The sequence below is a fragment of the Curcuma longa genome, chromosome 7 (genome assembly GCF_044706935.1).
Source record: "Curcuma longa cultivar G26 ecotype Majalengka, Jawa Barat chromosome 7, ITB_CL_G26_1.1, whole genome shotgun sequence".
Classification (NCBI taxonomy): domain Eukaryota; kingdom Viridiplantae; phylum Streptophyta; class Magnoliopsida; order Zingiberales; family Zingiberaceae; genus Curcuma; species Curcuma longa.
Genome location: NC_133867.1, coordinates 5,527,700 through 5,550,616, shown reverse-complemented (window position 1 = coordinate 5,550,616; position 22,917 = coordinate 5,527,700). Strand labels below are relative to the sequence as shown.

Sequence of the window (22,917 nt, the reverse complement as noted above, 5' to 3'; positions counted from 1 at the left end):
TCCAAGAAAAGACTAGGGGGCGTTTGGTTTGGAAAATATTTTCTATTTTCTGTTTTCCATTTTCTATTTCTAGTTTTCTATTTTCTGATCTAGTTTTCAAAAAACAGAAAATATGTTTAGTATGATATGCTATTTTCTATTTTCTAGAATAGAAAATTAGAAAACGCGTTTGGTTTGATAATTATTTTCTATATTTTTTATTTTTTTATTAAAATAAAAATCTAGAGTTTTAATTAATTATCTTAATTAATCCAACAGCCTTTGTCTAATCCCACGAGTTTTAATTAATTAACTAACCTTAATCCAATTCATCAATTAATCTTTTATCAAATTACCTAATTACACATATTAATCCTCAATTAATTAACAATCTAATAGTTATTAAACTAATTAACTAACTAATGATTTAATTAACTAATTAATCTAATAATTAATTAACTCAATTAATTAAAACTAATCGGTAAAGTTTCCTTTACCGATTTCATCGGCAACTTCTCGCGTAGCTTGTACCGACGGCAAAGGCGGCGTCGACAGGCGGCGGCGACTCCGGCGTTGGTGGGCGGCGTCTTGAGCGCAGGCAGGCGGCAGGCGGCAGGCGGCAGGCGGCAGGCGGCAGGCGGCTGAAGGGCGGATCAAAGTCGCGAGGGCCGTGCCCGGAAGGCTTCACCGGGCCTGCGCGGCACCTCCGGTGGCGTCGCCGAGCGGCACCTCCGGTGGCGTCGCCGAGCGGCGCCTCCGGTGGCGTCATCGGGCCCGAGCGGCGCCTCCGATGGCGTCGCCGGCCCAGACATCGCCGGATTTGAAGCTTTTCCAGCGATTCCAATCCAGCCACGACGCACAGCGGGAGGAGAAGAGGATCAGGGCGTCGGCTCGGGGAAGAAATCCGCAGAAGAAAACCCGGAAAAAATGCGGAATCGAAGGAAAAAAAACCCGGAAGAGATGTGCTCGCTCGCTGTGCTCGTCGTGGAATCGAAGGGAAAACGCCGCGTTTTCACATTTTCCATTCCCAACTGAGTTGTGAGAAAACGATGATTTAGCGTTTTCTGTTTTTCTGGAAAACGGATTTTCATTCTCTAGAAAATGAAAAGGAAACCACAAACCATTCAGCGTTTTCCATTTTCTTTGGAAAAGGAAAATGGAAAACGCTGGAAAACGCTCAAACCAAACGCTGCCTAATCTTTCTTGCAGTCACTTTTCCAAACATGCAAATCGATCAGGATAATTTTATAACTTTTTATATTACATAAAATTATTTTCTAAAACAAAAATCATAAATATTATATCATTTGTATAATTTTATATTAATATAAATGACACAATTCAGAAAATTAATATGTTTGAATTGATATTGTAACTTGAATAATCTGAGGAACATGGCCGCAACAATAGCTCCAACTCTCTTCAACCATACCCAAGAATGCTGTAAAATGTTACACACTGAAGCAAGTATCCCTAAATTTTGAAGTTAGGGCATCAACAAAATATTGAACACTATCCATCAAGGGCAGTGGCTCACCCTAGTGAATACAATACCTAGACAAAAGAAATGGAGATTTGGGAATGGCACAAGAACTTTTCAACTCAAGAACACATCAAAATGTTAGAGTTCTTCAGGCTCTCTAGATTTAGTAAACCAAACAACAGATATGGCAAACTTGTAAGAAGTTTAAGCTTTAAACTGCCATTCTCTGCGGCACATTGGACAGTGTGGTTGAGGTGTCTGCGAGTTAACCCATTTGAGTATGCAATGGAGATGGAAAGCATGGTTACAGGCACCCCAAATCAGCGGGCAGTCATCACCGGGAAATTTGCAGTCCGGACAACAGCCGTCAAAAGCCATTCTACAGATCCCACACGTTTCATCCTGAGCATCCCAGGTCCATGAAGCCACAGCATGCCACTTCAGAATTTTTATCTTCATGGTCTTCACAGAGAAATAAAACCTGGTCAATGGGCAGTGACTTAAACAGCTAATGCGCGAAATAAGGTAATTCACACACACACACACAACTAAAAAATCTAAAATGATTTGTAACAATGAGATAAACAAAGTGAAGGATCAATTGCCATTGTTGTATCTGAATAGCACATCAAACAGAGAGACAAAAGAATGCACAAGATTGAGGATGAATCAACCACATTAGCATATCAAAAACATATCCGTTTCTCTACAGGACGAATGCACAAGATTAAGGATGAATGAGGAGACAAAACCCTTGCACTAATCAACAACATAAAAATGTGAGATAGTCTATTGAAGTTCCATACTTGCCATAAAAAGAGGAAGAAATCTCATATTGCGTTGGCAATACATTGAAAGGCAAGCATAAACTATGAAAGACAGAGGAAATAGATGGGCTGCAACTAATGAGCTCAGGGTATCAGTATGAATATGAAATGTCTAAAATATGAGTAAGAATCAACACATCTCAAAACAGAGAGGAAATAGATGGACTGCAACTAATGGGCTTAGGGAATCAGTATACGAATATAAAATGTCTCGAAAATATGAGTAAGAATCAACACGTCTCAAAAATGGTTGACAGAAGGAATTAGTAATATTGAACTAATGATTTAAAATGAATGTCCAATAACGATAAATTGCTTGTGATAATCTACACACAACAAAAATGTTTGCCAATGAGAATTAGTAATGTTGAACTAAGAGTTTAAAATAAATGTCTAATAATTATAACTTGCTTGTGATAAAATCTTGGAAGCTTTAATACTTTTTTTTGCACAAATTCATAACTTCGAAGAGGTTTAGTTTACAGGTTTTAAAAGAATAATACTTTACTGCATGTATATCCTAAGAAAAGTAAGAACAATTTAAATGTACAAAAAATATGATATCAGATTAATAAGATATAACCAAGATAGATTGGCAGCACATTCTAAGAAAAGGATTGCATTAAAAGTAATGTAGACAGAAAAAAATGCAACTTTGGATTGTATTTTGATGCTACCTTGTGTTTCCAGAGCTAGCACGACTTGTAAACACACACAAAGTTAGATATTAAATAATGGCGCTGAGTAAAGTGTGTATCGGAATCATCTATTCCTCATTGCGCATAGCGAATCGTGTAAATAGTCTGCGTGCAGAAAAAAATGGGAAAGAAAAACCAGTCGAGCTTCCGAACTTGTAAATCCAACCTAGAAATATTCAGGACGAAAAATTCAATGGAAAAAAGAAAAAAAAAAAGAAGAAAACGAACAAGATAAGCAAATCAATGACAGATCACGATATCCATGAAAGGCGACGATTAATAGATGAAAAAAGTAAGAGAAAGAGACGGATCTACCTTCCTCGTAGAAAAGAGGGGACTGGGCGAAGGCGATGCCGAACTGCGTGACCTAGTTTTTCAGGTTCCACCCGACGAAGTATCCTTTGCCTGATTCGGCGCTCGGGATATTCGCAGTCTGACCCCTAGAACATCCAAAAGTTTAATAATATCCCTTTAAAATTTTCATTTTGATTTTGCCCCTTCTCCTTACAACAAGTTAGTTGGCTCAGTTTACATGGCTCAATAGACCCGATACATATGGAGCTTGGAATGGTGCCCTACGGCTATATAGCCACATATTTATATATAGCTGAGTTGATTACCTTGTGGGACAGAACAGATTTACATGTTTTGCAAAGAAGACACATAAGAAGTTCGAATCTCAGCCAAGCACTCACAAATGTTGGAATGGAATGCCGAGACAATAAAGTGGATATCCTTAGTCATTTCGATCTCAAATTAAATAATGTGATTAATTATAATTTCTTGATTTACCTCAACAATAATGGAAAATCAGATTTGACAACCATTATGATGTCACGTTTAAAAATTTAGATGATCACATAATTGTTCCTCTATTCAATCATGGTACTGCGTTTGGGAATATTTGGAGTAGTTGTTAGTGGGGTATTCATGGGATGTAGGTTGATGGAGTCAAGGAATTTAGATCTTCTAGAGTCAAAATGATCGAACTAATAGGATTGAAGAGTTTGAATTCTTAGGAGTTAAGTGAATCAAACTGATGGAGTTTAAAAATCTAAGTCCTTGAAGACAAAATGACCAAATTAATTAAGTCTATAATATATCAAATTGAAACTTAAAGATTTATATTTGTTACAAGATGTCTTAAATTTAAAAAAATATATATCATTTAAAGTTTTTTAAAATTTTTAAATTTTTTTTTTAATTAAATTTATTTTTTAGAATGCTAGATTATTTAAATATTTATTTAGTTGAGGTTAAAGTATTATGTATATTTTGAATTAATATTATCTAATTAAATAAAAAAAGTCTTACATTTGATAATTTATTATGTCTCTATACAATTTCATCGTATGTTAACAAATTATTAAACTACTCCATGGTCTATCAATATCATGGATTCAACTAGGGATATCTCTTTACTGCTGTAATAAAAAGTGGAATTCACCATATCAGCAGCCTCATACGTTGTCTCATGATTATCTCTGAAAAGAAAAATTAAAAAATTATAATTGATTATTACGAATATCTCTCTACTAGAACATGTGATTTGGGGTGTTAGATGTTAATGAAAGATTATATTTTTGATTAAATATCTTATTTTCTTTTAATATATTCTATATTTCATAAAAGATAAAGTTTGTGTAAGATTATTTTATTCATTTATATAGTTGGGACAAATTCGATGATGAGAACGAAGATATTGATTTCATTATTTTTTATACACTCTAAAGAAAAGTTTAATCCATGCTTAAAAATTGTACCTTGCGCGTGACTCTCACGTGATGAAAGAGTGCTATGCTGCTCTTGCCTTCGGCGCCTCCGGAAAGCCTACGTGTCATCCAACGACTCACTGCTGGCAGTACTTCTTTATTATTCCAGTCATGAACCCAAGTTTCTACCATTTTTTACCCACCTGATAGATGAGATCAATCCGACGTGGTCCTGTTTCAGCCTCATGTATGATTTTGGGTTATATAATTGAGGAGCGTGTTTAAAGGTTCCTGGAAATTCCCAATAAAGCCCTCGCATCGTCTCTTTCTATCTCATTTTGTTATTATTTATGTTTTTCCACCGGCGGTGACTCCAACCGTCGCCGTCTTCTCATCTCCGCCTTCCTCACCTTCTATTTCTCCCTTGGGGGATCGGATCCCGTCACCATCCGGTCGGGCGCTGGTCTTGTTGACAGATGGCGACGGCTCAGGACCCACCGCGCGGCGAGCTCGAGCCCAATCTCCGCCACCGCCTCCCCCTCCCGAGATGGGGCGACCGGCGAACGCCCCGCCGCACCCCCTCCGAACGAAGCGGCGGAGACGGAACCGCGACCATGGGGCAGCTCGGATGCGGGAGATTCCCTCTGGCGCAGGACGGAGTCGGCGGGGGCGAGGACGGAGGGCTGGAAGAGCTGAGGGCGAAGCTGATGGGCCATCTCCGGGTGGCTGCCGACCGGATGAAGATTGCGACGCCGGAGGCGGCCCCAGAGGTCTCGAGGCCGTGGAACCTGAGGGCCAGGAAGACCCCAAACGGGAACACAGGGTGCGCGATCGCCGGGGCGATCGCCGCCGCCGCCGCCCCCCGGCTGCGGGATCCGCGGCGGAGGAGGAGAGGAAGATAGGCCTGTCGGTGCCGCTTACGGCGGAGGAGATCGAGGAGGACATCTACGCCGTGACGGGATCACGGCCTCGCCGGCGGCCAAAAAAGCGGCCGAGGGTTGTACAACGCCAGATTGACGTAAGCAGTCGCCTCCACTCCTTTTCTTTTTTAAAAAAAAATAAAAGTATATTATTTATGCAATTATTTTCCCTTCAGGAAATTAAGTAGATTACCGATATGCCCCTATACATTGTCATAGTTACATACTTGCCACCTTACAGTCTCTCCGCTATCACGTTTTGCGTGTGCATGCGCATAATCCAGAATTTATTACTGGAAATGTATACCTGGAAAATGAATACACCTCGTCGATATCACACACTGCACGTCTTTTTTTTCCTTTCACAGTTAATGAAGAATTCTTTTAGCATCATCAAGCTGTTCATCCTTTGGGAGTTTTCTCAGTTATACCAAATTTCCTTCTTGAGAGATGAGCAATCCGGAAAGATAGTTGTTAACAGATAATTATCCGCTACATTAGGAGGAATCAAGATTGCTAAAATGTTCTCGTACTAGACAATGGCATTTGAAAATCAATTATAAAACATCTTTATCTTTTTACTTATCCACCTATTATGCTTGCACTTTGCATAAGATAACATGCCGAAGCTTAGAAGGGGTCGTTTTGTTACTTGATTGATTGGTCGATTGTTACATGATGTTTGCATATTTCAATGTCGGTCAAGTTTTATGTATCACACAATTATGAGAAGAACCACTCAACCCATTGATCATACCCCTCTTGAGTTTTACAACCAAGCTCACCCCTATATCGCCAACGTGCTCCTATTTTCTTACCCACACTCATTCAATCCTCTTAACATGTACCAAAACCACATTAAATGGATAAAGTATATACGAGTACATCGTATGCGAAGAGACTCTTGAGCCTAGGAATCAAGATGTTGGTACTTGGTACAAAGACATGTGAACATAGATGTCAAGGGAGTGAAGCTATGGCTAAAACCCAAATAGGTGTAGTGATGGTGTGAGTGGATCTAGAGAATTGATCAGCAAGGCAAGAAAAATAATAGGAGCAATGGCTAGTAATGAAGGGAGGAACTATGCTTTCGGCAATAATGCACAAGTTGATGATTAATTTAACCATAATAAGTACATTGTGTAGACAACTTCATTCGGTCTTGTCCAGGACTGCAGTCCCAACTGCCCAAACTTACCTGTGGTTGTAAGGGTAGAAGAATCCACCTCACTGGAGGAGCATTAGTAAGGGTACTATCCATCATTCAAGGTACTTGAAATTGAGTGTTCTCCAATTGAGAAACAAAATATATCAAGGTGCTTGCAAGTAGTATCATAATAGTTCTCAAACCTAGAAAGAAAACTTGGCAATCAGAAGTTCTATGTTGTTTACAATTGTCAATATTGTAGTAACAAGATGAAAGATATTCAATTCATCCCGTTTTTCTTTGAGATGTGCAAAATACTTTCAAGTAGATCTATCTTCCAATGGAAGTGAGAATTGTTGTTTGAATAATTTATCAATACTGAGAATTATTATTATTATTTTGAGAATGAGAGAATTACAAAAGTATAATGGAACATAATAATAAAAATGACTTGAGATTTTATATTATTAATTATTAACACTTACAAGTTAACACGACAAAACCTTAATTTATGAAAGTATTTCTTCTATAGGAAGAGAAAAACACAATAAGCACCCTTTTTATTTGAGGAGAACCAGTGAAAGTAATAGTTAAGATTTTTATTTGATTTGGTTCAAGTCAAACAAGTTCAAAAAGAGCACAGATTTTAATGTTGAGTTTCTGCCTATGCAGACCGTATACTGCCAGATCCTATCTATGAAGTTGACCACTTATGTAAGATTACATATGGTTTATGGAATATTACCTCCTATCACATATGCACAACGGTCGCATGTGAACCACTTTTCAAAACACTGAGTATTCTACCATAGGGCTGGGAGTATTAGTGACTATAGAGAGATGGTTGGTGTAAGTTGCATTGTATGTAAGTAGGGTTTTAAGTGGGAGGATAAATAACTAGATGACTTTGCATGCTAATTGAACTTTGGGTAGAAAACTCTCTTACGATTTTCAAAATAAAAACACATGATTGAGTTTCCTTGTGTAACGTTAAATGATCCTATCGAATGTAAATTGTATTTAATATTGTCCTTGGGTAACCTTTAATTTCCTATGGCAAATTGTTTTCAAATAAACTTGTTTGAGCAATGTATTTAGCAAAAATGAGTATTGAAGTTGTTGTGATTTGAGTCAATTCTTTTTGTACAGTTAGTTTGTGAAGTGCCTATGGCACCATAGATTAAGGCCATTAACTCAGTGAATACTATCATAAGATTGTAATTGTTGTATGAAAATCAGAGTCCTACAATGAAGGAGAAACTACATCAAATGAACTTTGATCAAGTTAGTTTAATTCTGCCACAAGGTGTTCAATTACTATCGCATGTCGTCAAATAACTTAATTCATTAGTGGCTGAAACTGCCCCTTCAGTACCTCGTAGCACTTGTACAGCCTTTGAGCAATAGTGATTTTCAGCTTAAATAGGCCTGGTTTGCACAGGGGATGATAAAGAACTTGGTATGCTTCTCTTGTTTTTCGCTTGGCTACAACCATATAGTATTTTTTTTCTTGTCATGTATAAGTTGAATGGCTTTATTTACTAAGCATCTCAGTCTCAATTTCCATGCTTCTTGTAGTCGCTCTTCCCTGGGCTGTGGCTGTCTGACATCACAGTAGAGGCTTACAAAGTCGATGACGACTAAACCCATGCTCGCGTAGCCTTGGTCGTTCCCATCTCAAAGTTCATGCCCTCCTTTCTTCACCCTCAAATGTTACAGTTAGTCCGCTGCGGCAGTGAAATCTTGTTTGGTTTCTAAATAGTGCTTTACAAAAAGAAATTGGATCCTGTAAATGCTTATCCCTCTGTCAGATAGCAGAGCATGGCAGAAGTCTAACCCTCTTTTGCCTTGCTCACAGCATATATGGAAGCTGCTATTTGAGTTTTGTGAAGTGGCTAAACTAGCAACGCAAACAAGTCTTTTAGTACAAAATTCTAAATTTATTACTTGTGACAATGCTTTCTACTTGGTGAATTTCGCTTCCCTGGATTTGTATAATCACATGAATAAGATGGCACTCAACTTAAACAAGTTGTGTTCCATTTTTTACTTTGTTCTAGTGGTAAAAGTTGAAAGCTGCCACAATTTTGTCAAGATGTTGGTGAAACTTTATCTAGTCACTTGTGTTTATCTTGTTTTAATTTTGTGTTTATTATGTTCATCTCATTGTAGTTTTCCCTCTGCTTATTATTTGTCCATCTCAACAAAACGTTTCATGAGAACTTAATCTTCTTATGAATGTTGATGAAATGAGCAGGAAAGAGAAATGCTCCTTCAAAGCAATTGTGCCAAGCAAGGACCAATTCAAAGGCATTCCTTCCCTCAAGAAGAAGAACGTATGCTATTTGAGAATATTACTTAATCGCGAAGGTGATCGATTTGATTCTATAAAAATTTCACTCTATGGACAAGTTAGATAATTGAGTCAATTGGAGCAATGCATCAAACCAAAGGATCGTTTAGTTGGTAGTAAACAATACGATTCCAAGTAGATATCGACCACAATTTGTTATACACGTACCCTTTTGACTATATCTTAACTATTTTCGTAGCAATTAAGTGCTAACATTTTTATTGTCTTATTAGAGATTCTTCCCTTCATTTCTTATCACAACAAGCCAACTGATACACACAAGCACACGCTAGGAAACAAATAAAGAGAACCTCGACTATTGATACGGTGGAGAAAGTCAACACCACGTGATATAGTAAAGTCAAAATGAGTTTGAGTCAAATCAAGACGAGCTCGGAACAAATCAAACTAAGCTTGAGTCTGGTAAAATTGAGTTTGTGGTCAAGCCGGCTCTCCTAGAAAAAAGACCTTAAGTCAAGTTCCTTCGAGTTGCACCAACTATCATCTATGTCATTGGAAAATTAAGATCTGTTTTACTCTCTATAATTTGATATTTTCTATTCTCTTTATTGTTCACATGAAGGACTAACAAAGGCTGATTATTAAAGGAACCGACCTCATTTGAAGTTTGATCAATTTCCCTGAAGCTCGACTTCAAGAAGGCTGACCTCATTTAAGTCCTATATAAAAAAAATCCAACCTGATATCAAATCAAAAAATACTCAATCGCGATTACTTTATTAAATCTCATCTCTTATTCTCGGACCAAATCAAGACGCCCCAAACCGACAAACAGAATCTAAACTACGTGCATGTCGAAACAAAATCTAGTAATTTCAACCCTAGCCGACAAGATATTTGGGCATTATTTACACTCCAAATATTCAATGCCGTGTCAGCGCCACCCATTCACGCATCAACTGCATGACTTTTGACTTCAACTCCCCCACAACCGGAAAGAATCTTGCACAGAAGTCAAACCTGAGATCACAACCGCGCTTTCCATGCACGTAGAGGTCCTGTCAAGTACACGCTGTATGACAGACGCCCTATCTCATATAACGCTCGAGTCAATAAGAAACTGCCAACGACCTTCACCTCCCAGGCTCGAATTCCATCTGGTCAGGTCAACGCATCCTAAATCGACCAAGAAATGCAAGAACACGATCGATCGAACTAATCAACAAAGTCAACTAAGTTGAAAACGCAGGCAGGCCATCACTGACTGATCTCATCCATTGCGTCATCAGATTCCATGCATGTGAAATTTCCTGAAACCTTGCCAGTTTCCTGTCATCTTCCACAGCATTTAAGCACCTCCATGATCGTCGCCAGGAGCCCTGCCTGCTTAATTCCCAATCACTCATGCAGAAGAACAGCACTAATATTACTGATCATCCAGATCTAGACGATAACTTGGAGGAGCCTGCAGCAGTTCTTTTAACGAGCTCCATGCACAACTACGTGAGCTCTGCGTTGGAACCAATGCTTCGCCGAGTGGTAATTAATTAATTAATTAAGTTCTAATTAATTATATTCTCTTGTAATTTTCTCGACTAATTAATTGTATAGGTGCGTGAAGAGGTTGAACGCCGGCTCATTGACTCGATGAAGAAGGAACTACACAGGTAATTTAAGTGGATTTTAGGGAATTAAGTAGTTAATTAAGGGCTAATTAATTAATTAATTAATTCAGGTCCCCACGAATTAGAACTATTGGTGATCGGAATATGCCATCGCCGATGACAGCATGCATGCAGCTCTCCTTCACAAAGCCACTCTCCCTCTCCATCTTCACCAAAGCCAACATCAAAGACAGGGACGACAACACCCTACAAATCCAATTACTTGCGTCGTCGTCGTCGGCGATAAACATCATGCCCCGTCTCGAGGTAGAAATCGTCGTCCTCGACGGCGACTTCCCCGACGACGATTGGACCTCCGAAGATTTTGAAAGTCACATTGTGAAAGAGCGTAAGGGGAAGAGACCGCTACTCGTGGGCGACTGCAAGGTCACAATCCTGCAAGGCTCGCCGGCGTCGGTCCAGAAGCTCGAGTTCACCGATAACTCGAGCTGGGTTCGTTCTCGACGCTTTCGGCTCGGAGCAAGAGTACTGAGTCCGGAGAGCCACCGAGGGCCGATTAGGATCAAAGAAGCTATCACCGAAAGGTTCACAGTGTTAGATCACCGAGGGGAATGTAAGAATAATTAAGAACACATTATACTCAATCTCATCGATCGATCGTAACTAAAATTGTGCGAGTGCAGTGAACAAGAAGCATCATCCTCCGAGTTTGGACGACAGAGTGTGGAGATTAAAGAACATCGGGAAGAACGGGATACTCGACAGAAGGCTTGCTGATGCAGGAATCAGAACAGTGCAAGACTTGCTGAAGCTATCCCTGCTCAATATGCAACGACTTCGAGAGGTACTCTACAAATCCATGCATGTTTAATTATAATGTTTAACTAAGAATTAATCGTATTAATTACAATTAAACAGATCATGGAAGGTGGGCATGCAATGTCGGACAGTACGTGGGAAGCAACGATAAGCCATGCGAGGAGCTGCGAAATGGGGAAGGAGGTGTACTTGTACCACGGTCAACTCCTGACGCTAGTTTTGAGCCCAATTGGCCAAGTCAACGGAGTCATAGTCAACGGCTGTGCTTACCCTCTCCAACAGCTCTCTCCTCAGTATCTGGTAAACTAATTAACTATTTAACTAAACTGTTGAATCGTAATTAATATAATTTAATTAATCATGCAGTTAATTGCGGAGAGACTGGTCCAGGAGGCACACAGTCATTGGGACCAGCTGGAGAAAGTGGATGGGATGTCACTCGCTAACGCCATTGAAGCACAACAAATGAATATAAACTCTAGATTTATCAACTAATCGTGTGTAAATGGTTTATTGATGATCATAATTCTGATTAAGCAAGCAGACGATATGCACGCGTCATCATCACTCCCAGGAACGATCCATCATTGCTCCTTCCCCTTCCCTTCCCTGCCCACTGATGAACAATAATAATGACTTCCTTGCTGCCAGCGCCTTCCCTTCCCTGCCCACTGATGAACAATAATAATGACTTCCTTGGGGCTGCGACAGCGACGCATGCAACAATTGGCGTCCCTCGCCTTCTTCGCCTTCCTCTTCCGGCCATCCTCCTCCCTTTGCCCTGCCAAATCGCCCTTTCCTTAGCCAGAGCGGCGGATACATTAATGTGTGATAACGCCCAGTAACCGGCGCATTCAATGCGCTGGCCCGCCACATTCCCCAGCGCCAACAAGACTCCACCGGCACCAGCCTTTCTCTGCGAACTTATACCCAAACAGCAACCTTTCCTCTGCGCCCAACACGCCCTGCGCTGGAATCCCAGCCAGGGCAACAGGACAAGCAGAGACGGGCGTCATTAATGGCGGCTGACACCATACGCAGACCCCCCATCTCTCGTTTGCTTCCCCTCGCACGAAACTCCACCCCTGATTCCTCGTTTATCGATTACCATCATGCGATTGCATCGGTGCCATCTTCCATTTTCAAACGCTCTGATATTAATGCACACTGCTTTGTATTAATTACTGAAGAGAAATGGAAAGCCGTTTCTGGTCCGATTCGTACCTGCGCTGTGAGTGGAAGAGTGGCGGGACACCCTGCTGATGTGTCCGATGGTGAGAATGCGAGTTGCGGGAAAAGGGGCCGGGAATTCTCGCGTGGGGAGCGGGGAAGGTGGAGTTGCACGTGAACCGTATCAGCCGTCGGATGGGCTGTTGGCGCACCGGAATCACCGCCGTCCAATTAAAACTGCGCCCCACCGCCTCGGGAATATTAATAATGCTAATTATTATTATTAAATAAAAAATGGAGGTGAAAAAAAAAAGAAGAAGGCAGGCAAAACCTGTCGGGGGAAGCGAGATCAATCCTTCGCGGTATAAATACCGCCCTCGCGGAGACCTACAGCCATCGCCTCGAGATGGCGGTGGAGACGCTGTGGCTGAGCAAGGAGGGGTTCTCTCCGCCGGTGGCGGCGGCGGCGAAGGATGCGGATGGGAAGCAGGCACGGTTCCGCGGGGTGCGGAAGCGGCCGTGGGGCAGGTTCGCGGCGGAGATCCGCGACCCGTGGAAGAAGACGCGGAAGTGGCTGGGGACGTTCGACACGGCGGAGGAGGCTGCCCGGGCGTACGACGAGGCCGCGCGCAGCCTCCGGGGGCCGAAGGCCAAGACCAACTTCGGGTTCTCCGCCGCCGACCAGCGCGTGGCGCCGGGTCTCGGCCAGGTGAGCTGGGGCTTCGCGCCGCCGTGGCGGCCGAGGGCGGCGCCGCCGCCGATCGGGCCGGATCTGGTCCTCCGACCGCCGTGGGAGACCGAGGCGCCGCGCGGGCCGGAGTTCTCCGGGTACAGATTTGAGGCGGTGAAGATGGTCGTGAGGGGCGAGCAAGAGAGGCGGAAGATGACGGCGGCGGAGGAAGAGCAGGCGGCGGCGGCGAAGAAGAATAAGAAAAAGAAACCCTTCGCCTTCGATCTCAACTTCCCACCTCCCTGCCATTTGATTTAGAACGGACGGCTCAGATCGCTCGCCCAAAGACAATGGTATCGTTTCCGCATCTGTGACCGTGAGATCGACGGCGACCGTGTAAAGTTAATATAAGCGTTAATTAATAGCTAATTAGCAGGCATAATTACGAAATATTAACAAATTTAGCATAAGCCGTCGGATACCTAGTGACCGACATTCTTCTTTGAAGAAAAATACAACAGAAAAAAAAAAGTTCGTCGGAAAGAAGAAAAAAGCCCCACTTTTATGCTTTATTTACCCTGAAATCATTGATATGTGTGTTCCAGATCCTTAAAAAAGGCTCTAGATCATGATTTCCGATACAATTACAAGAAGTTAACCATTGATTTGCATTGTGTCCGACGGCGACGGGGAGCCGGCGGACGGTGGAAGAGAAGGCGGCGATGCAAACGGGGGGCGTCGCAGTAACTGAGACGGTTACAAAGGGTTTCCGTTTCAGGTTAGAGATCTCTGGTCCGTAAGTAACTGATAGTGAGTAACTTAATGCCCTTGTTAATCAGGGTTAGAGATAAGATTAGTTTATGTCTTAGGTAACCAAACTCTTATTATATGATTATTTTTATATATTTTTAATAAAACATTTATTTATTAAAACTATACGGTGAAGCAGCTTTTATCGAAAACTTTTATTTAGGATGATGAGTCATTTGTTTAATATTAAAATTTAAGAACAATTTTTTTAAAAAATTATCCCTTTTAATTTATTTCTCATGAAACACTCTTATTTTTAATGATTATATATATATATATATTAGAATTTTATTGTTCATGAAACACTCTAAATAATATTTTAAATTTTTTTATTATTTTAGAATTTATTTAGGATAATTTTATTAAATTTTAAATTAGATCTATTTAGATTGTCTCAATTATAATGAGTTATTGATTCAATCACCATAAGGTTTAATTAAAAAAACCTAACATTTGTGAAAAAAATATTTGCGGAATTTTTCTCCAAATGGCGCAATCAAAGGATGTTGCTCTTGGTGTCGTACGCTTCCCGATTTACCCTGGTGGTCGGTGGGAAATTTCCGTCCACCGACCACCCTCAACCATGCCACCCATTTTTTTTTAATTAAAAAACCTAACTTAAAAAAATATCACGAAGGCAACGGAGAGCTTTTGTGCACGTCGCTTGTCCATGGAATGCCATCCACCTTCGTCGAATGCTTGCTCCTAGAATGTCATTTATCGCCCGTCACTCTCCTGTTAAAACGCTCGCTCACAGAACATCTCTTGTCGAGCATTTCGACGATAACTTGGAATCAAGAAAAACCTCCAAAATTTTAATTAATCGCATTTCGAGTTCGATTTCCTGAATTGCTGATGTTTCGTGATGCGGCGAGAATCCAAGATAACTCATGGATGATTCAATACTTAAATCAAAAAAATTTTCATTGATAATCTTAGATAAATAATTAAGATTATCCACAATAACTCCAAATACACTCTTGCTTCCCTTTACTCTCTTCAACATTCTTAATCACTTCTTGTGTAATTTAGAAGGGTAATTTATCATTTCACACACTCAATTTTCAAAAATATTTTAAAAACGCATTTAAATTTTATATTTTTTGCAAAATACTCTTTTCTTTATAAAAAAAATAAAAATATATAAAATAATTTTTAAAAAACCCTCATAACTCCTTATTAGCTCAATTTTGTCGCCAATTTGGCAGCTCAGCTTAGCTAGCAAGGCTGCCACAAAATTGCGACCAACGGCTACAAAATCGTGACCGTCAGTCACGGTCTTCGCAAAATCCTATATGCGAGTGATCGTACAATCGTGACCAAGAGGTCGGTTATGACAGGTGGTTAGTAACTGCCACAAGGCGGATTACAGTTTGATTCTGAAACAGGAACTATATATTTTACAGTCCATGGATGGCAAGATTGTTATGCATTCATTTTTGTCATTTCACAGACACAAATCACAGCACAAAACAACATTCAGTATTGCAGATCACTTCGATGCTGCTGCTTGTGTTTGTTCTCGTCTCCTCATCGGCATATGAACAAGTGATCATCGTCCCTGATGGTGCATATCTCATCGATTTCAGCACCATCAGCTGACAAAACTTTGCTCGCCTGCATCCCAAATGATCTCTCTGCACACACAAATTTTGCAGTTACTCATTTACCTTCTTGAATCTCAGTTTTCTCATATATATATACACATACCTGCCACTTCCAGAAGCTTTCTGATTGAATCAGGAAGAAAAATGAGTTTCCCTGCACAAACTGTCTCTTCTCTCTTGCTCGTATCAGGATGATGCCCATGAATTGTCACTCTCTTGGCTACAACTACGAGTTCAGAGACAAGTCTGTGAGAACCTATTTGTGTATAATTTGACCAAATGGAAGCAAAATACCTTGAGCATCCATGTCATTGGAGATTGTCTGTTCAACTTCTTCGATTTCTTCCAGGTGTTCTTCTTCATTCTGCCCAAAGTTTCATGAAAATGATCATCATAAAGCTTCAGTCACTGTAAAACAAACAGATCTTACCTCTGCGTTCACTTGGCTCAACACGTCCGGCACGAATGGCACTTCTTCAACGAAGTCTTTGTCGAGTTCCTTGAGGAACTGAAACCCAAACCAAGCTCAGAGGGGAGGGAAAAGTGAAGCGTGTCCTTGAAGAATTACAGGGTTTTGCAGCTTCTGAACCTGAATAAAATTGGAGAACACCATTTTCCCATCAGCAGTGTATGGCTGTGCGATCTGCATCAAGTGCCGATGGCTTATCCGAACGACTTGGCAGAGCCTCTTGCTTCGAACCGTAAACGGCTGCGGAACGTTGAAGATCACCCCAATCTCTCCAAGAACATCAGCAGGACCTAGCGCCGTCAGAAACTAGAATTCACCTCATGTCAGCACCACAACTCAATGCCCTATGTATAAATTATTCTTATTCTGTTCTTACCTTTTCAGTTCCGTTCTTTGATGTCAAGACATCCTGCAATACCAGAGGAAAGTTAGAGGAAGGAGTTTAGAACAACAGTGAGGGTGTTTCAGACATACCACTGCACCAGAGACGATGATGTATAAGTCTGTCGGAATCTCATTTTCTAGGATGATGTCCATTTTTGGAGGAAAGTACTCTGCTTTCATCTCAGAAACCTGCAAGAACATGATTATAAATATCACACTGAGCTCGTTCGACTTATTAAGATCTGAAATAGTAGTTGGATGATCACCAGCTGAACTATGAACTCTTTGGAGACTCCTTTGAAGAGGTACGTTGCTTCGACTGTGCGCTGGAAGAGGTGCTGCGCGATGGTGGATCTGATGGCTTTGGGCAGGTCCGCGATCACCTCTTCCTGCTGCAGTTCCATGGTCTTGAACTTGAGCTGCAGGTGCGCCATCATCTGCTCTCGTATGCCGTCCGGCAGCCGGTGCTTGCTCGCGAATCGTGAAATTTGATGTATGGTGTCTCTCTGAACAAAGACCGGTCAGTTCAGTCCATCTGCGAGTTATAATCGATCGAAGCTCGTTGATGATTACCATGATGAAGGTGCGGGTGGCGGAGTGGACGATGAGGTTGGTCATGTTCCCGATGAGGTAGGCGGTGAGGCCGATGTTGAAGAGCATGAGGAAGATGGTGAAGATCTTCTCGCCGGTGTTCCAGGCGTGGAGGTCGCCGTAGCCGACGGTGGTGAGGGTGGTGATGGACCAGTAGACGGCGTAGATGTAGCCCATCCAAATGCTCCGTTCCTCGAAGTCCGGAGTCAATTTGCCGATCCACGTGAACTCCTTGTCGTGGTGGTGAGTTGCCATCCAGAAGTAGACGCAGGCCGCCGAGTGCACCGCGAACAGAGTCACACAGATGAGCTTCACATATCTCGTCCAGAAGTAGCTGAACCTGATATCTTTCTCCAATCTGCATAATTTCATCAAAATTGTTGCAAGTTCTGGAAATTCTTGGATAATATCTTTTTGTATGAAGGTAAACCTGGCAAACAGCTTGCTGGCTCGCCGGAGCCGCCAGAGGCGCAGCAGGCTGACGAAGCCGAAGACGGATCCACCGTTCTTTTTCCCGGTGAGGATCCGGTATATGATCTGGAACGGCACGGTGGAGGCCAGGTCCATGACCAGCCCCGGCGACATGAGGTACCTCCTCGCGATCTTCCGCCGGTCGTCCACCAGCAGGCAGGTGGAACTGTCGAAGTAGGCGACGGAGAAGGAGACCGCGATGTCGATCCCGAAGAAGACGTCGACGACGAGGTCGAAGACGAGGAGCGACCCCGAGCCCACCTGCTGGAACGCCAGCTCGAACGGCGACGCCCACGCGGAGTAGAAAACCAGCACCATCAAGAACATCTGCCACCACCTGCCAAACAGCTAGCGAGATCAAGCAATCATCCCAAGCACTTCGATCGATCGATAGAAATTACGGACCTGTATCGAGGATCATAAGGTGCAATGACGTATTTCTTGAGGCCGGGGTAGTTGCCGTCGAGGCCAGCTCCGAACGCCGGCAGGAGGCTGCTGGAGAGTCCGGCGAGGCTCTTGATCTGCCCGCTCGAAGCTCGCCTCGCCAGCCATGGCGACTCCGTCACTGCTTCGACTCTGCGGCTCATCGCAATCAATGATCTTGGCGATCTTCTCGGTGCAATCGCTCTCCATATATAGTTGATTAAAAGCAAGAAAAAAAAAGAATTAAAGATTTTTATAGTGAATTATTGCAAGAAGAGTCAAGACATGTGCATGGGTGCCCCGCCTGGCCTTGCATTTTGAATATATTTTTGTTCTTGGAATTGGATCATTTTTCTCAGACAAAATTGTCGGCTGTTCGATCCAATTAAAGAAATCTGATGGAGAAAATGATGTACATAGAGATTGTATGCATGCGTGCGCAAGTTGCGGTGTTTTATGTGATTTATTGAAGAAAAAGTCAACTTCTATGCCCCGCATAAGCTAACTTTTTGTCTTACTCTTGAAATAAATATTTTGTCCCCGGGACTCTTGAAATAAATATTTTCTTTTTCTTGCAGGAATTATCCTCCAAATGGGAATATATATATTTACCCTTCTTCCCCAGAGATGTGGCTACCATCATTTTTTTTTGAAATAAATATTTTCTTTTTTTAATATATATATCTCCTCTTCAGTAAAAAAAAATGGAATCCACTATCTTAGCGGTCCCACGACCATCCGTGAGAAGGTAAATCGAAAAACTACAGTTGATTACGACGCAGGAGGGTATTGCCTAACTTTACCAGAATTCGAACTCTTATCCTCTTCTACAAATCTGTTACATCGTAACCAACTCAGCTATGCTTTCTCCTACTTGTTATGTTGGTTCCGGTAAAATTAGCACAAATTAAATTATTTTTTCTCAACAAAATACTTGTAAATTAAATTATCATTCGCCGGTATGTTATTTTAGCGAACTAGAAAATCTTCAACTCAATCTAATTCAAAATGGATTGCGGGTTCAACGGACTAACCTTGATTGCAGATTAGATCGGTTAAGTCTACAAATTCATTAAAATTTTCACTTTCATTTTAAATTTTAAAAGAAAAAAATCTCAATGCACTTGTATTTATCTAAAATAAATTGATAAAATATGAACTCAATCCACTTAAATAATTTAATACTATTAATTCAACAAATCTAACTCAAATTAATGATTCTATTTAAAACATTTATGAGAGTTCCAATGCCTTGATGAATAAAGGAGGGTGGGAGATCAATTTATTCTACAAAATTTAAAAAAATTATTTAATATAAAATTCAAGAACAAGATAAAGGCCGTGAAAATTAGAGATTAATTAAAGATTTTTTTAGTGGGGAACACGATTAGTTGATTAATTAAAGACTGCAATGATAGATATGTAGATAACATAACATATAGTAAATTATACAAGTTGGAAATTTGAAGTCGTTAAGTCATCAAAAAATAATATAATTTAGAAACTTTTATAATATTATATATATTAGTATTTTAAGATTAAATAAAGAATAATATTTTAAAATTTACAACCACTTTGAAGAACGTAACGTATGTATACTACTTTATTTCAGTGCATTTAGTGTTCTTGGATTAATTAATTTTGGTCCCCAGCATAATTAATTATATGGTGTATTTACTCTATTTTGGCTTCTCTTATTTATAGCTCGACAAAATCTAAGGAATTTTATATGCTTTTCTTTTTATTATAATATTCTACAATTTTATTGAAGATATTTTTTTCATAAGAAAATAATCTGAATTGAAATTACAATACAAATCAGATTTATCTATTGAGATAATATAACTTGAGCTCTCAAGCTACTAAATAGGAAAGGATGACTTGAGCCACTGAGTTAGTCAAGTTGTAGAGTATGTTGAGTTGTCGAACTGCTAAATCGGTTGAGTTGTTGAGTTGGTCGAGCTATTGAGCAAGAGAGAGATGTCTAGGTCTTCGTTTGATGCAATCTTTATCAAACAAATTCATCCTCTCCGACTGTGCTTAGAGGCTATGTTTGGACATCTATTTTTCAAGATACAATAGAAACAATCACACATTGACAATCAAACATTAATTGTTTGTGGTGAACTAAGTAATACCCAAACACTGTCACAGATAAATCCATTGAGCAGAAGCGCACAACAGAGAAAAGATGAAGGGAACGAAAGTGTAAGGATCTCTTTGCTATTGCGTCTATCTTTTGCTCTTAGTCACATCCTCTCATTACATATAGCTAGGTCAGATCCTTGTAACATTTAAACATCAAAATAAAAGTCATTTACTGCTATTAATTGTCTGATTTAAAACGTCGACCATCAATGGTTGATTGTTTCACAATAACGATTATAGATTCTCTATTAATCACACATTAATGCATCTGTTACACTTAATAGCAAATAAAATAATAATTCAAATGATAAAACATTGATTGATTCGTTTGGATAAATTTAATTTTATCTCACTAATTCGACATTTGATGCATATAGATCATATTCAGACTTTGAATTTACATATACTTCAGCATGAATTTACATATACAAACATTATATAAGGAAGCCAATAGAGATAGAAAAAAGTTGTTTTCCCTAGCCATGGTGTGGACTTAATAATTAGTGTGTAGGTGAGCTATAAATATTATAATTATCGATAACAACTGAATCCAATGAATCTGCATGATCTATTAACATATAAAAAATATAGATCTATCATCTCAACGACCTCATCTCACAGAGAAGTAATTTAGATACATATATAGATAAAAGGTGCATGATGAAATGAATTCTAATCGTAAATTTCAACAAGAGTGGATCGATGGACTGTTATATCAAAAATATTCTACGTGCATGCATGACTTTTAGGAAGCAAAATCGTTCAAGAATTAACTTTGCAAGTGTGAGCACTGACTTTGTGCACTATCTCTACAACTACAAGCCTAGCTAGCTACTTCATTAATATTGAATCGTAATGCATGTTCCAACATGTGGTTTTGTCACTGTTTGGAGACTTCATGATTTGTCGGTTGGCCAGACTTTTATTTTTATTTTTATTTTATTTTTGTTCAAATTTTGCATGCAACTCGATCGTCGTATATATTTAGTTAGAAAAGCATTCAATGATCAGCTTCACAAACTATTGAGCAACTGCTCAAAGTGCTGTGTTGAATGAAGAGAGGCATGCAGTCATCCTATCTGAAGACTCTTCTGATATAATTAAGTGATTGCATCTGATCGATCTTCTCATGCATTGGAAACTTTGTTTAATTTTCTGTATAGAAATATACTTTATATCTTCCTTCCCCGTGAATTCTAATTGGAACTCACAATCATCTGAAAAACTTATTGATGCACCTTCAATACCACATGCAAAGATTCAGAATCAAATATTTAATGTGGGAAATTATGACTGCAATATGGACTCACCACCTAATTCCTCTTCCTTCCTGATCATCATGATCTCATTATTAATTAATCTGTATATCTTTTAACGATGGATCGCTTTAATTTTCAACCTTGCTCTCAGTTAATTATACATAATGAGGTTGGTCACTATGAAAAAGAATCAAATATTTAATGTAGTCAACGATCATACTATTTTGATGGCTGTTCATAATGAGAAGTTTGACTATTTTAATAATCAAGAGCAAAGCGTTTACTTGGCCCTCCATTCTGTTGACCTTTTGTCCTTTTCAATTTCATAGAGTACTGCAATCCCTGAACTCAATTTCAGGGAAAAATGTTCATACTATTCTCAACTTATTTGAGTTTTTATTCACAAAGAGATGAAGAATATATAATTTCCCAGTTTCAGATGAGAGTTCTTAAGTAGAAGAAGGTTGAACATGTAAAGTTTAATTTTCTCAATTTATTCTTCATGTATCTATAATTATATTTATGGATGGAATTTTGCTGATGTTGTTGCAGTTTGAGCTCGCTGAAACACAACCCTAAGTGATCTCATCTTTAAATTCATGTATCTATATTGCAGCTCAGATAGATTCATCACCAAGCCTTCGATTTGAAGACAACTGTCTAACGAGACATCTAACCTCTCGTATTTCAGGATGAAGTGAGACAGCTCGAGTAGTGTCAAGCTAATAGACATCGATAATCGATATGATCACGGGGTGATCACAAGCTATCATAGACTCCAAATTCCATTGTGTATGAGTTTTAGTTCCATATATAAGAGTCTCATACTTTTATTCTTAGTTTACAGTGTATCACATATGTTGATATTGTAAACATATGCATGAAGAGAGATTTTCTCTTACACGTGGATTTGTAAGAAGTGCAAATCTAAGGCTTGGATTACACCAACTCAAGTTGACTCGTATACGAACATGATCTGTGCACACGTCCGTAACCTCCCAAACGAAATGACTGATTACAAATATTTTGGTCATCATCTTTAACAAATTGTATGTAATTCATGTAATGATTGAAATATATTATAATTTAATTAAAATAACACAAATTTTAAATATAGACCATTGCTCACCTACTAAATAATATATTATCAAATTAGTAGCCATGTTAATGCCTACTAATTATCCTAATATTAGAAAAACATAACATTATTATTTACTAATTATTATTAGGATTAATATGGATTGAAGTATATTGTACTTGAAATTGTATGTCAATAAGTTGATTAGATACGTTTTTATTTATTATTTTTAAAGAAAAAAGAAAAAAAAAAAAAAATCATAAAGCAAACACGCCCTAAATCTAATTCTAGAGAGGGCGTTTTGAAAAAGAAA

At 39.7% G+C, this 22,917-nt stretch overlaps 4 protein-coding genes and 1 pseudogene across 5 annotated transcripts; 3 read left to right on the top strand and 2 right to left on the bottom strand.

Moving 5' to 3' along the window:
* Window positions 1–1,408: 1,408 nt before the first annotated feature.
* On the bottom strand, window positions 1,409–3,396 carry LOC141832227 (anaphase-promoting complex subunit 11). Of its 2 annotated transcripts, XM_074719719.1 has the most exons (3): window positions 3,303–3,396; window positions 2,967–3,153; window positions 1,409–1,924 (listed from the first exon to the last, which is right to left on the bottom strand). In XM_074719719.1, exon 3 carries the CDS (start codon window positions 1,919–1,921, stop codon window positions 1,667–1,669), a length of 255 nt encoding a protein of 84 aa, XP_074575820.1. In that variant the 5' UTR covers window positions 1,922–1,924; window positions 2,967–3,153; window positions 3,303–3,396; the 3' UTR covers window positions 1,409–1,666. The 2 variants fall into 2 exon arrangements, with proteins under 2 accessions (XP_074575820.1, XP_074575819.1); XM_074719718.1 differs by lacking the exon at window positions 2,967–3,153 and having other exon boundaries at window positions 3,303–3,392.
* A 1,680-nt stretch (window positions 3,397–5,076) lies between these two features.
* On the top strand, window positions 5,077–8,657 carry LOC141832263 (uncharacterized; annotated as a pseudogene).
* A 1,827-nt stretch (window positions 8,658–10,484) lies between these two features.
* On the top strand, window positions 10,485–12,019 carry LOC141832502 (protein SAR DEFICIENT 1-like). Its single transcript, XM_074720005.1, has 6 exons — window positions 10,485–10,619; window positions 10,692–10,747; window positions 10,816–11,318; window positions 11,389–11,549; window positions 11,624–11,824; window positions 11,891–12,019. Exons 1-6 carry the CDS (start codon window positions 10,485–10,487, stop codon window positions 12,017–12,019), a joined length of 1,185 nt encoding a protein of 394 aa, XP_074576106.1.
* A 1,024-nt stretch (window positions 12,020–13,043) lies between these two features.
* On the top strand, window positions 13,044–13,888 carry LOC141832456 (ethylene-responsive transcription factor ERF112-like). Its single transcript, XM_074719963.1, has one exon. The coding sequence runs from the start codon at window positions 13,101–13,103 to the stop codon at window positions 13,680–13,682; it is 582 nt and encodes a 193-aa protein (XP_074576064.1). The 5' UTR covers window positions 13,044–13,100; the 3' UTR covers window positions 13,683–13,888.
* A 1,726-nt stretch (window positions 13,889–15,614) lies between these two features.
* Window positions 15,615–18,283, bottom strand: LOC141832279 (potassium channel KAT4-like). Its single transcript, XM_074719772.1, has 11 exons — window positions 18,102–18,283; window positions 17,656–18,033; window positions 17,208–17,583; window positions 16,901–17,140; window positions 16,725–16,823; window positions 16,627–16,659; window positions 16,371–16,556; window positions 16,212–16,289; window positions 16,076–16,145; window positions 15,885–16,001; window positions 15,615–15,811 (listed from the first exon to the last, which is right to left on the bottom strand). Exons 1-11 carry the CDS (start codon window positions 18,281–18,283, stop codon window positions 15,705–15,707), a joined length of 1,866 nt encoding a protein of 621 aa, XP_074575873.1. The 3' UTR covers window positions 15,615–15,704.
* Between the last annotated feature and the right edge of the window lie 4,634 nt (window positions 18,284–22,917).